The 16,856-nt window shown below is 33.0% G+C and overlaps 1 protein-coding gene across 3 annotated transcripts in view; it reads right to left on the reverse strand.

Moving 5' to 3' along the window:
* LOC149797270 (stomatin-like protein 1) overlaps window positions 1-14,300 on the reverse strand; it is a 35,265-nt gene extending 20,965 nt beyond the window's left edge. Inside the window, exons 1-5 of one of the 3 annotated variants that reach the window (XM_089961980.1) lie at window positions 14,162-14,300; window positions 10,425-10,727; window positions 7,464-7,567; window positions 5,143-5,209; window positions 2,826-2,908 (exon numbers count right to left, since the gene is read on the reverse strand). In XM_089961980.1, coding sequence (XP_089818106.1) covers window positions 2,826-2,908; window positions 5,143-5,209; window positions 7,464-7,567; window positions 10,425-10,611 — 441 coding nt within the window. In that variant the 5' untranslated portion in view covers window positions 10,612-10,727; window positions 14,162-14,300. Of the gene's footprint in view, window positions 1-2,825; window positions 2,909-5,142; window positions 5,210-7,463; window positions 7,568-10,424; window positions 10,728-14,085 lie in introns of all 3 variants that reach the window. The other 2 variants (XM_089961979.1, XM_089961981.1) reach the window with 2 other exon arrangements.
* Between the last annotated feature and the right edge of the window lie 2,556 nt (window positions 14,301-16,856).

A 16,856-nucleotide genomic window follows, 5' to 3' on the forward strand; every position in this document is an offset into this window, starting at 1 on the left:
ATGGTCAGTGTGTCCAAAAACAAGTTCAAAAAAAGATTTTACTGACTCCTAAATGACCAGCCAAGGGAGATTCATGGACTAAACTAAGAATTTCCTTTCTATACAGCTTAGGAACAACATTCCGATAGCTCACTGATCTCTCACGAGCAGGTACCTCTGGTGCTCTCCACCTTTTCATAAGGACCCCATTTATAAAAAAAATAGCAAGTTGATACCTCTGCAGAATCATCCCTACTAATAGCCCTTTGAAACAAACAGGAGATCTCAGGTTCTTTTCCTGTTTGATGATGAGTGATTGTCTTTTGTCACCTAATTTGAAATAAGAGAATGAATGGTTCAAAAAGGATCACAATGATCAATACCTCTTGACTTATTAGTAACAGGAGCAAAAGCAACCTCATCCAAAGCCTGACCAATACATGTGTCAGCCAAAGGAAAAGTTTCTTCATCAGCGTCATTCTCAAGAGCTCGTTATGCCATAGCTCTAATAACTGTACAAGCAGGGAATAAATCAGGAATTTAATTTCCAATAGGATCAACCATTTGATCCAAATAATGCTTGTGAGTTATAAAAGTATTAACCACAACCTTATCTCCAATTAAATCATTGCCTAGCAATAAATGTTCACCTTCAATGGGCAAAGAATTCACAGCACTGATAGTCACTGGTCCTGAAACCAAGTCTGATGTTAAATTAACATTATGGAGTGGAATTTGAATAAAACTGCACATTTAAACTAGAACATTTTCAGAAGATGACTTCTCAGACAAAGTACCTGATAATAAAAGACTCTGAGAAGCTCCTGTGTCCCTTAATGGGGATAGGCTTGGGGAATCACCAATAAGAGATACAGAGAATTTTGACATGAATGGTTCATAATTATGCATAATAAAATCAGGAATTTAAGCCCACAAATGTATTGTTTCCAATAAATTATCATGACCTTGACCTAAGAAACAAGAGCATTAGGAACAGCTCTGTCTTTATTATATTGCTTTTTTTTAACATAAAGAAGTCAGAAATAATGTGATCTATTTTCTTGAAATAGGTGAAATTCGGAAGCGATAAGGATTTCTGATCAGTCTTATGAGACATTTGATTTTTATTTGTGCCAAATTTAAATTTGTTAGTAGTCACTTGAAACTGACATTGTTTCTTGTTAACCATTTGTTAAGAGGAAAACCTTCTGACAAATGAAACTTTGTGAGTCAAAGAATAGTCATCAGTTTTACAAACAGCATTTTCCAAAGTGTCTACCTGGTGTACATCAAGGTAAATCATGCATTATTATGAATGTAGTTCTTAAGCTCTTTAATTTAATATGAGTTCTCTAAGTTTGTCATAATCTTTATCAATCTTTTTAGATGTACACCACCAGTCAAACCGTTTTTCTTATTCACTAGCAAATTTGACATGGGTTTGGCTACTTTCTTTTTTGCAATTCCTAAACCTCTGTCAATATGCCTCTGGTACGGACTCATAGCCCTTCTAGATACATTCCCTGAACAATTTATAATCAGCACTTTCTTTTATATAAACTTCACAAGCTTTGCCAATAAGTACATTCTGTAGTAAAAAATACCCAATGCTCTCTTAGCCATTTTGAATTCTCTGCTCTTTTTCAAAATGTGAAAAAATATTGATACATGTCTTTTTCTTTCTAAAAAAAAAATTGTAACATCAAAAAGCTAACTTTCATGAAAGGAGAGATTTATGCTTGCTAGTTCTAATTCTTATAATCTAAGTTGAATTTCCATTACTTTCGTTTCTTTTTGTATTTGCAATTTCATTTGCATCTCTTTCTTCTTTTTGTATCTGCATTTTCTGCTCTTCCATTTCTCTCTCTCACCCCTCCATTTGTATCTGCAACAGCCTATCTTCTCTTTCTTTTCTCCCATTTGCATCTGAATTTCTCTTTCCTCTTTTGAATTTTTCTTTCTTTCTTCTGTCTGAATCTGCATTTTCATTTCATTTTCTTTTCTTCTTTTCAAATTTTTCTCTCTCTCTCCTCTTTCTGAATTTGCATTTTCACTTCATTTTCTTTTTCTTCTTTTTAAATTCATCTCTCTCTTTCCTCTTTTTGCATCTGAAGCTCAAGCTGTCTTAGCTCCATTTCATTCTTGTATTTTAATTTAAATTCCGTAACTTGCAAGTTTGAGCCAGATGTAGAATTTCTAATCAAACCCAAAGCACTTTTATCCAAAATAATTTGTTTCTATAAATAATATTGAACCAAAATGTTTTAAGTTTCTTGTTTTACCAAAAATGGTTTTGCCTCTGAAAGATCATATTGTCTGGCAATTTGGAGCAATTTATCCTTTTCAAGGACTCTAAACATTCCTGGGTATGACTTTAAATAAAGTTCTCCATTTTAGATGACATTGTGAAAGCTTATAGATTTCACTATGTAAAATCAAAAGACCAGGGACAAAGAAAATTCCCCCAAAAAATAAATTTTAATTCTAATTTTAAAAAAGAAATTTCAATTTATCTGAAATACTCCTTAATTTTTTAATATTCCTAAAACAGATACTAGTTAGGTAGGCAAAATCTAACTAAAGATAATAACTATAATTTACAGAAATGAATAAAATTTACAAAAATTATATAAAATCATGTACCAGGAGTTCCAAAAAATACAGGTATACATAACATTAGCATATATATGCTAACTTTGGCTTAACTATGCAAGATTCACTGTAACAACCTTAACTTTTGTGAAGCCAAAGAAGTAGGCTTTATGACTGTATTATCACCCAGTCAATTTTTTTACATTATTTTGCTTGCAATCTAAAACTGGCTAAAATACATTGACCCATATTACCTGCAAAGGAGGGACATGGAAAGCTTTCACTCTTGTATCCACTCTCTTCCACTTATCTATACAGGGTATAATAAAGACAACACCTGAAAAGATACAACCATAGGTGATAAACATGCATAACTACTGAAAGGTTCCCTTTTATCTTCTCCTCAGTGAGAATATTAATAACTGACTTCACAAGATAAATTAATCCTTCTGTGAGATTATGAAGTTATGGTAATTATAGTTCACAAGATAAATTAATCCTTCTGTGAGATTATGAAGTTATGGTAATTATAGTTCACAAACAAACAAAAACCAAAATCAGATTAGTTGTGACCCAATAAACCTTGCCTCTATTACATCCCACCCACAGCCCATGATGGAGATGAATCTATAGTAAAATAAATTGAAAATGCACGATGTGATCTGGATTTTTAACAAAGCTTTAAAACAATTTCAGTCATATCACTATGATGTCTGCAGTTCTGCAGTTTGTCGTGATGTCTAGCACTAGGACATTATGCCGCAGACAAGTAGCAAGATGTACCACTCAGTCACATAATCCTGACACCAGGCCGACCAGTCCTAACACTAACCTCTTAATGCTGAGCGCCAAGCAAGGCAGTTGTTAGTACCATTTTTTAAGTCTTTGGTATGACTCAGCAGGGGATCAAACCCATGATCTCCCACATATGAGGCAAATGCTCTAACCACTAGGCCACTGGAGCAGTTAAATTGAAAATAGTGTGAGTACAATAATTTGTCAATAAACTTATCCCATGATCATGAACATAATAAGTGCTAAGGTTCAGAGCAATCTGCTAAGAAGAGGCCCAATTTGGCCTGATATTGCTCACCTTGGTAGTTCACATGTCAATGTGCAAATGTAAATTTGCACAAGTACTAAAACTGTGAGGGGGAAAGAAAAACTTGGAGCACCCAGTTGCAAAATTATCTGTTGAATGTTGGTGTGATTTATTTTCTTTTCCAAGTCAATAAATATAAGATTAATTTACTGGCATAAAAAAGACACATCATTTATACAGCCAGAAATGTTCCCTTCACTTTTCCATTTCCTGGGAACTTGGCTTGAGTTCATAACTGTTCAAACCCCCACCCATAAGTACATAAATTATTTGGCATTACAAGGGGAGTTAATCTGTGCAGTCAGCATGGGTTTCTGAGATTGTCCTTAACTCCCTGGGGCCTGCCCCTTTAGTTAAATTTGTGGAAACCATAGAGATCTGCACATGTTATACATCCAGCATTGTAACCTGGATTTCTTGCAGTCCCTTGAACTTGGAACTAATTCACAACTCAGAAACTCTTCTATATTTAGTAACAGTAACCATATTTGATGGCAGATTAGCATCATTCATATAAACTTAAAACCAATCATGCCAAAATGCAAGTTGTAAAATTTGATTAAATTATGCTGAGTAGTTTTTTAAAGAAAGTCTTTTCAAAGATTTTCAATATTTTTGTCATAACAGCTATATGTAACAGTGAACTGGCATCATTTGTATTTATTAAATGAACGTTTTCTGTCAAATTCAGTCAATATCTGCTGAGCAGATTTTGAGAAGGTGTTTAAAATGTTCTCTACTAACAGCAGCCATATCTGATGGTGGATTGGCATCATTTATACAAAAGCTGACTCCCTCTATATCAGACCTGCAACAACTTTAACACAAAACTTTGGAGATGGGCGAAGTGTGACATAACTGTTAAAATCATAATATTGTAAAATTAAAATACAGTGTTCATCTGCAGGTGAGGACAATACTGTGAATTCATTGATTATTTGAACTCAAATTTTTAATTACTGAGCATGAATCATATTGATTCCAGAAAAGGATCATTGCTCATTGGTACTTTAAATGCATGGTTCGCAGTAACCATAAAAATAATAAAAATTGGTACCTCAAGAAAAGTAGTGAATTGAGGATGTTACAAACCAATCTGTAGTTTGTCTGATATTGGAAATCTGAGGATGATTTAAATTGTTGTTGTTGTTGTTGTAGGGTTCAACGCCATTTTTAGCATAAGATAGGCTATATATGGTGGCCAATATAAATGGTGGAGGAAGAATCCAGGAAAACCCTGGAAAGAACAACCGACTCACAAGAAGCTACTGGCAAGCATTATCACATACCCACATTGGCCAAACTCGATACCTGAACCCAAGCAGACAGAGCTGAGATGGCAATGATCCGTAACGGTGAGTGCTTTAGACCACTTGGGGATGATTAAGTCTTCATAGACATATAATATTTTACTGATGCTGCAACAACAAATATTAACACACAACAAGAATACAAGTTTAAACATTTACCTGGACCTTTTGGACTCAGGAGTCTGCCCAGCCTAAAGATGATCAGTTTCTCATATTCAGCAACCACCTAAAAGACAAATGTAGCACAAATTTAGCCAGAAAAAACAATTAAAATCCCTAAACGTTTAATGTGCATTTCTTTTAATGAACTCATGAGTATAGGTTTGTCTTTCTACATGTGTAACATGAATTAGTTGCATCCATGTTTATGAATACAACCTTCCCTATATCATTCTTGTGTATCATGAAATCATGAATGACAATTACAACATGACCACAGAGGTCATTGGATGATTTCTTTTCTCTAGAAACGTAAGAAGCAAGACTAGTTCTAACCAAAACAGTTGCAATGTTGCTTGTTTGCATAAGTACTGTTGACAATCACTTATAAGTCAAGCTCTACTGCAAACTGCATGGAATCTGATCTCCTGTCACATAATGTAGCATCAGATCAGGGTATATATTGTTTGTTTGACTTCTTACTCCAAAAAATTGCATTGACTCTGCTCTGCTGTTACATAATGTACCAGCAGATCAAGGTGTATATTATTTGCCTTCTTACTTCAAACAAACTGCATTGATTCAGATCTGCTGGTGCATCATGCAAGAGCAGATCTAGTGCAGATTGCAATTTGACTTGACTTATAAGCATTAATACATGGAATTTTGATTATAAAGTAGAGTACAGCTGTACTTGACTTAAAAGCAATAATATATGGTAGTTTGATTAAAAAGTGAAGTACTAAATTCAAGCCCTTATCATGGAAATTTTGTATTCAAGTTTAAAAGTATCTGTAACATAGTCATCTTCTATATTTAACTAATATTTTTGTCTAATTAATGGAGTTCAAGACTTCTGAGATTTTTATTTATTCAATTCATAAGGTCTTTAAATGTTACAAACTTTATTATTAGAAATATTATTAAATTTTGCAAAGCTGTTCAACTTTAGAAGTTAAAGATTCATATAAATGAAAACTGTATTGATATTTTCTTCAGATAAGTGAAAATTATTCCAAAGCAGATGAATTTGTCCACTCATTTGCCCAAATTGACATTTAATTTTCGAAGTTAATATGAAGTTCTGTCTTAATCACATAAATGGTGTTATAATTTATGCATGTCAAATAAAAACAGCAAGCCGTCATTATAATACCATTAAAAGTTAATATCAAGGCGTCTTGATAATGGTGCTATAATTTATACATGTCAAATAAATACAGCATTCCCTCACTATAATACCATTTAAAGTTACATATCAAAGCTTGTCTTCATAATGAAGGGTGTTATAATTTATTCATGTCAAATAAATATGGCATTCCCTCAATATAATACCATTCAAAGTTAATATCAAAGCCTGTCTTGATAATGGTGTTATAATTTAGGCATGTCAAATAAACACAGCATTCCCTCAATATAATACCATTCAAAGTTATATATCAAAGCCTGTCTTGATAATGGTGTTATTATTTAGGCATGTCAAATAAAAACAGCAATCTGTCAATATAATACCATTCAAAAATATATCAAAGTCTGTCTTGATAATGGTGTTATAATTTAGGCATGTAAAAAAAAAACAGCATTCCATCATTATAATACCATTCATAGTTAATATCAAGGGCTGTCATAATCATATAAAGGGTGCTCCAATTTATGCATATGAAACAAATAAAATACTTCCTCACTATAACACCTTTAGAAGTTCATATCAAGATCTGTCATAGTCATGGAGTTTTAATTTCTGCATATGAAATAAATGCAACACTCCTTCACTATAACACCACTCAAAAAAGCCATATAAATGTACCATCTTATAGATGAGGTTGCTTTATATTGATGTAAATTATAAATAGTATCACTATTAAATATCCATATTTAACTTTTACATTACAAATAGTATCAATATTAAATAAGCGTATTTGCCGTATACATTACATATAATATCACTATCAAATAACGATATTTAACTTATACATTATAAATAGTATTACTATTAAATAACCATATTTGCCTTATGCATGGAACTATTATTCTGAAAATTGTTACAATGAGGGATTGTTACAGGATATTTTCACTGCTGTTTTAATGGAATTGCATAAAAATGGAAAAATTTTAGTTTTGTAGTATTTAGTGTTTACAAATTAAATGACCACATCAACACGTGTGAACATGTATGCAAATATGTAAGTGTATATATTTTTGCAGAACAATAAATGCATAAACCAGAATGAAAGTGCATACAAAATGTTTGATTGCAGGTGTATGGAAAATCCATGTCTCAATCCTTGATTGTATATAACAAAATGGCAAATACAGATTACCTTATAGCTTCTCCATATTGTGAATGGGAAGAGCAAAATACAAAACAACGTGCACAACCCTGTCACTACGTAATGGCATATTCTGCTCATAAGAGGTTGCTTTACTGAAAGAAGAAAAACTGATGGACACAAAATGCACAAGAAACAATCTCAGTTAAGCTCTCAATAGAAATGTTTCATTTGTCAATGCCACACCCACACCTTATTAAAATATAGGGATTAATCTGTACCTTTAGCGGGAGGGGAGATGCGTATCCAAATACATCCTGAGCATGTCATACGAACAACCATACAAATGAAAATATTTAATAATAGTTGGAAGACTTGTAGTTATGATCTGATAATTTGATTTTAAAGGACAGTAAGAACAACTAAATTCAGAAGCAAAGCTAATCATTATATAAATATGATCATATATACAGCTTTCAATCACTTCTATAACAATAAAATGCAGATCTTTTCCATGATTGATTGGAAATGATTTCTAAAAAGCCTTCTCTTACTTTTAAAATAACAAAATCCAGGTATTCTCCATGACTTTTTCTGGATGAAATTGATTACTTATATGGTCATCTATGACCATACCTGAATGGAATCAGCAATGATTTGACATAGAAAGTATACCTTTTAAGACTCTCCCATGACATCCAAGTTTTTACCTGAACTGGACATCTGATGATGCAATAAAACACAACATGTATAATTAGAAACAGGTCCAGATAAAATATAATTCATCCAACTTTGCACATCATTTAAATGGAGTATATAAATATGTTTTGGGACCTATTATTTAATTGGGAAGGTGAGTGGGACCTGGGATTGTCTTTCGAGCCAGGATAATAATAATAGAAAATGACCTGCATACAAAAATGAACAGGAAAGGCAACACTCTATAATTCTATATAAAAGCTTCAATTTCAACTGACTTTCAAAAAAATACATACACGGAAACAGTGACAGTAATTGAATGGAACCTTACATAACAGGTTTACCCCTGTATAAAATGGTTTGAAACTTTCCTCAAGAAATGTTCCCAGTAGCCTAACCAGAGCTTTTTCAGGATGCCAGTTATGCAGTACACTTTCCACCTTTTTTCCATTGTCAACATGACACTTGATTTAGCTATTAATGGTTGCTCAGTAGTACTAGGAAAAAACCATTTGGACAAGTGTTTTTGAACACTTTCCTGCAGTTTCCAAATACCTGTGATTTAGATCACTGTATAAGGTGCCAAGAAATACTTGCATATGCCCAAGGGACATATTCAGTAACTGCACACCAACTGCCTGAAAAGTTCTGTAACTTTCAAATATTTCAGTAATCTAAGTCAAAAAAGCAAATGCATAATCAGCTAAACGATGATTTTTAACACGATTTGCTAGAAATGATCTATACAAAGTGGCTGCTGAACATTCATGTTTTTAGTGACTTTTTGAAGAAAATGCCAGGTCTTTCCTAATCAAAAATCTATATTATTCCTGACTTTTCCCCATTAGCATGAGGACCCTTAATAAAGCATAAGTAATTTGTTTTTCAAATGAAATACTACCTGGTTGTATTGAATAGTCATAAATGATTTTACCACAATCTCAAGAAAAATGTGCAACTGCATCATAGCCATCTGTGTTGCTAGATGGTGCATCAAATTCTGTCACCAATTTCATTTCCAATTCTGACATGACACAAGAATTCTTTTACAAATCACATCATCAATGCCCCTGACAAAAACTGTCAATGCCCCTATGCTAAATAGTTTCTATAACTGTTTGAATAAATTTCATTAATGCCAGAATGTTATGTGCATCTGTGATGCCTTCTACTACTGTGTTAATTTGCCAGTTAATGAAGAATAAAAAACAGAGACCTTAAACCTGCATTCTAAAATACCAGAATATAATGTATTTCTTTTATAACTCGTCCTAATTTAATTGTGCCACTAAATTCAGATATAAGATTTAATATGACGTAAAGGTGGTATTCAAAATGTTATCCTGTTTTTCCATATCCTTGGGACTTGAACCTCTTCATCAAAATGTATTAGACTTCAAATGACAAGCTTGGACTGATTCTCAAGGCAATTTTGTTTCATACGGATACATTCATCTTCAATGATATTACAGGTATTATAAGCACTCAGAAAGTATTTCATGTACATTCAAAACCATCAAAAAAATTTAAACTTTAAATTGAAATTAAAGTTTCAAAGTTTGCATATATTGTGTGGAACCAAATCAGCCATCTTAAAAACCCTCTTCTTTACAGGTAACACATTTTAACATTGTATCTTAAAAACCCTCTTCTTTACAGGTAACACATTTTAACATTGTATCTTAAAAACCCTCTTCTTTACAAGTAACACATTTTAACATTGTATCTTAAAAACTCTCTTCTTTACAAGTAACACATTTTAATATTGTTGATACATTGTTGAACTGACCCAGTCATGCACTACTGAATATGAATATCCAAAAATGTGTGAGTGTTATTGGATTCTTAACATAGCTTTAAAAAATTTCAGTCATATCGCTATGATATCTCCAGTGTAGCAGTTTACAGTGATGTTCAAGCAGAGGCATCGTGCCACAGACATGTAGCACGATGTCCCACCCAGTCACATTATCCTGACACTAGGTCGACCAGTCCTAACATTAACTTCTTAATGCTGAGTGCCTAGCGAGACAGCTATGAGTACTACTTTTATAAGTCTTTGGTATGACTCGATCAGGGTTCGAACCAGTGACCTCCTGCATCAGAGGTGGATGCTCTAATCACTATTCCACCGGAGTAGTTGTCATGAATGTAATTAATATAACCCTCTACTAAAGTGCCATTTTCTTATGAGGCAACTGGACCCTAATGTTTCCTCATAAAAAAGTTGATACAGACTGAAAGTCCTAGACTCCAAATGTCAAAGGCTTAATAACAATACTGATTCTTGAACCTGTCAAAACATTATCATACCAATCTCCACACCTATCTCGTTTGCTTGGTGAATCATGGACTGTGCTCTAGGACCACCATAGGTAAAGATGGACTTGTATTTCTTATCAAGATTCTTTGAGTCATTATATTGAAATCCAGACTCAAGGTCAAATGTCACAGATTCAAACTCGTCTGTCGGCAGACGGGAATATCTAACAGAGCTCATCTTTCTAGCGACTGGTGAGGGATTTGACTGGTTTTGAACAGTCAAGTGTCATCATGCTCTATCTTGTTGATCTTTCCTGTGTCGTGCATCGTAATTCTGAACTTTGCTGAGAAATACTGTAAATCAAAATATTGAGCATTTAGTAAATGCACTATATTTGTGAAAATACAAAATTTTATTAAATAATTAAATTATTAATTAATCATGCTTACTGTCATAGTCGAAATAATGATTTAAATTTTAAATAAAAAATTTTTAAAATTATGTTTCTTAATTAAATTCACAACAATTCTGTCATTATGCAGTATTAAACCAGAAATGGAAGCTAACACAAATATCTTTGGAACAGTCATAACTGTCATGTAATGGCTAGAAATAATCACAGCACAGATTACAGGTTATTGTCTACATTAATGTACTTAGTTCACTTAATTCCATTTTAAGTCTACAAATTTGCCAAGACACTGGAAGAAACAAATGAGCATACTGTCTTTACTTTCTTTTCATCTCATCTTTAAGCAACACATCACAACAAAACTACATTCACATTTTTCTTAAGCACACATCAATAAACATCTCAACAGAAGGTTTAAGATCCAAAGCCTTATGTTCTTGACCATTGTCCATTACCCACATCAATTTCATTACAGTTTCTTGTTTTAAACACCCATGGTCCTTTGTCTTTATACAGTTTTATGTCTTTCACAAGCCACTGACATTATAAGTAAAACCAAAGCAGCAAAGTCTAGAAACATGTCTGAGTGCAAAAATCTAATACTGATATGGTCATTCTTTTCTCATTCTGAGCCCATGGAAAATGTCCTGCTGCACGATTCATCCCCTGAATCTTGATATTCTATTTTCTTTATCCAAACTAGATACACTAATTACTTTCTGTTGGCCAGTCTTGCAAGAATCAAGCCAATCTACAGTCTTGGCACCATAGAAATTATAGAAAGTTGTCATCTAAACTGAAAGTGTATACTTAACACATAAAAATAGCTGATCTTGATGATAATTTATGATAATCAATGGATGTCATATTCCTCTGACAAACAAAATAAGTCCCAAAATTTTGGAACTTTTTTTTTAAATATGGTATACAATAAAATGTGAGCATTCCATATATCACAAATGGATTTAAAATAAAATTAAAAATGTGTTGAGTGATGCTTATCAAAGCATGGCATCAAACCATGTATGTAATTGGTCTTTTGATAAAAACAATCATTAGGCACTAGCAGTCAATTAACAGGTGACCTAATCTCCTTGTCTGAGATCTAACCCAAGCAGCTTCACCCAATTCATTTATGATCCCTTGAATTTTGTTTGATAGCCCACTCACAATATAACTAGCACGTGTTTGTAGAAATGGATTTTTAAAAAAGTTTGTTGACAAAAAGACATGTATAGAGGACTTGGCTGTTGGAATTTACATGTGTTCAAAATTAAAAGTATGCAGATTTCACCATCCTAAAAAAATCTAAAATCAACCACAATTTATTTGTTATGAGTACTAGTATAAGTGATAAAGGTGAATGCACATATCAGGTTTATTGACCATACATGTAACAGTGCCTGGAAAGCCGGACTGAATTTTTTTTCTCAAGAATAACATTATTCAATGAAGTATCTCACTTCCATAAACACGTACATTTTGCCTGAAGTGATTTCAGTTGTGAACACATTCAAATTTCATGCCTGGGGATACAACAGTGTTTATGCTCAACTGGCCTTGAAAAGTAGATCATTTTAACCTACTTCTGCTGACAATATTATCATCCAAGCTTAATGTAATACTATTTAGTGATCACTCAATAATACTGCTCAACAGTTACTTGGAATTCTGCATATGCAATACTATCCAGTCTAATGTATCTACACATTTGGTTACTCGTTAATATACTCTGACAGTCCTAGTACTACACTTCATTTGCAAATACTAAAGATAAAAATTGAAGCATCAACAGAAATTGCGACACAGTACATAAACAAAACTACATGCATGTTTTGTTCCAAGTCAGCATTCTGTATGAATTGGGATTTAAAAAGGTCTGATTCACTGCACCCTAAAAATACCTATGCATGAACGTCAAAGAAGAAACTGAAGTAGTTCAAATCTGGGTGTGTGGTAAGGAAACATGGACTTGAATAGCTGTATCAAACAACTGATCAAGCATTAAAGATTAAATGGGTAATAAAAGGATGCACAGATAAGAAGAATAGAGCCTGCTATGAAACTTTTATGCTTATCTCATGTAGGACCTTGGGTCCTTAAGAGAATTGTAATATCATCTGCAATAAAATATTGATAAAAGGACATTTAAATATTCAGAGGTTCAGGTAGTAAATGAAATGGGCATGATAATAATAATAATGAGGACTTTGTATAGCGCCTAATCTTTAGAAGCTCTTAGTGCCTTACAACATTAGACAACACCTATAAGATAAAACACATGCATAATGATATAATTACAAACACAAACACCATGAAATTAGAAAACATAGAATAAACATGCTGAGAATATTTAAGGTAGGAAACATTATCAGGTCCTTGTTATTTCTTGCTGTCGAAATAAGTGAGTTTTGAGAGCACTCTTGAATGGGATCACTGTGTCTTTGTGTCTAAGTTCAGTGGGCAATTCATTCCACGTTGCCGGTTCCTGGCATGCAAAAGATTAATAAAGATATGTGCCTTTAAATCACAAATTACATTGTTTCAATAAGGAATAAACTTTCTGTGATAACTTACAATCATGTTTTTTACTAATATATCAGAGGAAACAAAAAATTCACTAGATCTTGTATTTGAAACCATGAAGCTGCCATTATTGTATCCTTTCTCTATTCCTGATATACATTCAAACACTTATCATTACTTGCTGTATATATATTGCTACAAAGACATACACCAATCTACACATATAGATAATTATCGATACATGTAAGTCGATTGTAGCAGTAGCTGAGCTGTACAGTGAAATTAAAAGTACGATGACACTTTACTCACTGCCCAAATCACATTAAAAAGCATGTATCTCTTTATACTACTGTAAACCATCCTAACTCCACCCCCGGGATTTTTCTGTTTGCGTGTCCGAGCATATTAGTAGAAACATGTTGATAGCTGAGGGTAAAAGCGATGAAAGAGTAGATTGAAATCTGGATAAGATCAAAGCAGGTTTACAACAATCTAGATCATTGGTATTAGGGTTTATTATGAAATGGAGGCTATCTTAAAATTACCGTAGTCACTTCAGTTAGAATTGCAGTCCTAAAATGCAAGACGCCTCCCCTGATATGGTTTGGGGTCTTCAAACGTCTTACATCGTAGGACTGTTAAATTAATTAGCATTGCAATTTCACACAGAATTTCAAAATACTACTGTTTTGCTATATAGATGAGGAGCAAAACAAAACCCAGATCTAAACAGAAAAGTATACATTTATCCACGAAATCTGTATCCACTTTACCTAACTATGCAGAAGCCATCTAACATAACTAAGTTACTCTGAGAGTTTCGCAATTTTCTGATAACGTGATCATTACCAGGACAAGAACTGTAAACATAGACTGAATATGGGGATCTATCTTAATTCTGTCCATGGCGGACACAATACGATCGAGGAGCAGTTTTGCGGTCCCATCGTAAATTAACTATAAAGGAAATGTGTTCCTAAACGATACATCCCCGGTCACGACCCAGTAATATTTTGTTGCACAGAAATAGCCGATGTGGTCCGAATGATCACGCCGCGAAATTAGAAATTAATCAGCTGTACTCTAATCACGAAGATGAACAGAAATGTAAAACTCTGCAAGACACACATGAAAGCGTTTAAGACTGATAACATTTATTTTGTCTTTGTTCTTCGTTTTCTTGCTTGTTTGTTTGTTTAATTTTTTGTTTAATTTTGTTTTGTTTTTGTTTAGTTTTTATTTTATTTTTATTTTCTTTATTTTTTTATAATATACTCTGGGATTAGTATTGTGCAGGAAATGGTATATAGGCCATTTCTAAACTAATATTTGACTGCCCATTGATACGCAAATGAGGCACAGCCACTGTCTTAGCACTGTCAAATGAGGGTATATATTTTCGAGGACTATTTACGTGGCTCGTATTTGCAAAGTTGCTAATCTTTTCTTCCAAAAATTGAATAAACATTTATAAACTAAAAATTATGTTAAAGTAACACTATTATACGTTTAATGCCTATTAAATATTCCAGTATAAGTTTGTTTTAAACTTTAACTATTCAAGAAAACATTTTCATGTATCATTTATAACAATCTAATTTATGTAGACATTCATTTATAACAATCTAATCTATGTAGACATGCATTTATAACAATCTAATCTGAGAGTTTCGCAATTTTCTGATCTATCAAAACTATCTCCCCTATTACAGAGTAATTTTAACAATCAATAATTGTCTCTGATTTAAAGTTGTTGTTGTTGTAGGGTTTAACGCCATTTTTCAGCACACGATAGGCTATACATGGTGGCCAGTATTAATGGTGGAGGAAGAACCCGGAAAAACCCCGGAAAGAACCACCGACCCACGAGATGCTACTGGCAAGCTTTCTCACATACCAACATTAGCCGAATCCGAGACTCGAACCCACGCAGACAGAGGTGAGATGGCAGTGATCCGTAACGGAGAGCGCTTTAGACCACTCGGCCACTCGGGGCCCCCTGATTTAAAGTAACTAAATCTCTTACACACACGTACACACACACATACTATATATATATATATATATATATATATATATATATATATATATATATATATATATATATATATATATATATATATATATATATATATATATATATATATATATATATATATATATATATATATATATATATATATATATATTCTTTATGTCATTGTTTCAAAGATCATTTAATGGTATGAAAAAAGTAAGATGGAATACACTTGTGCAGTTGTGTCCTGTGTACTAACTTAAAAATCGTTTGATAGTTTTATGAAGGTTTGCAATGCCATAAATATTTGCGTATTAATTTCATCGAAATACATTGGATTGCTGGATGATAATGTCTTTATTGTAAGTCGGGTCGGCAATTTGAACAGAACACTATGTCTCGGAGTTGTATATTTTTGACATTCGAAAAGAAAGAGTTCAACTGTTTCTACGGGTGCAGTACCTATAGTTAGAAAAAGATTTAGGAATAAACCATTATTTAAGCTACTGCAGTATAAGTTTACGACTTCAGCTACAGATACAACATGAGAACAGTTCATTAGAAAAATGTTATATAACTCCGCCGTTGATTGATAAGCAACATTTTTAATTAGTTTACATTTTCATCGCTTTTTTATGATAGCAAACAAGTATGATCTAAATAAACTGCATTAGTATATTGTATTATCTCTTATAGATGAAAAAAATACGTGTTTAATATGTCTCAGTAAAAAATAATATTCTGTGTGGTGTATAAATCAGATACTGTACGGTAATGTGTCAAGTGTCTGGAAGTCCTTGTAGACCTAAACCAACAAGTAGGTCTCCGCTTTTTTTTCTGACAGCGGGAAAAAGCCGAGTCCCACTTGTTAGTCTAGAATGCCCCTGTGGCACAACTGATATATTTGTTGAGGCGGACGATAATTCACGTGTAATTTTAGTCACAGATATACTGAAACATTTTTCAATGTAATATGATCTATTCAAGAAATCATATGATGTCATATGATGTCATAATACAGTGTTGATTGTTAACTATTACAGAGGATTGACAATGCCTTTTTTCCACTCTGCTCTCCCAAACTTTTACCCCCTCCAAAAAAAAAAAAAAAAAAATATGCTCTAGATTGACCATTAAAATATAAACTATATTTCCGCAGCACTTTTGAAATACTTGTTACGGTATTGAACTCGAAAATCTCACAAAGATAATGACAGGATCTTTTTTTATTCGCAACTTTTGATGTCAATCCGATTGATCGCATCCCAGGCATATTTTTTTCCTCACAGAAATGTTCGAGGGAGTCCGAATGAAGGTTTTTCACATTTTTTAAATGTTCTATGCTAAGCATTGATGTTTCCTGGATGTGCAGAACCGACAATTGCCGAAATTAATAAATAAGCATCATTGAAAACCGTAAGTTTATACTTAAAGTCTACTTTTTGCTATTTGGAGTCTACTACTTTGTCAGGCATTTCTTGATGGCACCACATAGATTTTCTAGATATACACTAGTGGGTCTGTACT

The sequence above is a fragment of the Sinohyriopsis cumingii genome, chromosome 6 (assembly GCF_028554795.1).
Source record: "Sinohyriopsis cumingii isolate HCF-2022 chromosome 6, ASM2855479v2, whole genome shotgun sequence".
NCBI lineage: Eukaryota > Metazoa > Mollusca > Bivalvia > Unionida > Unionidae > Sinohyriopsis > Sinohyriopsis cumingii.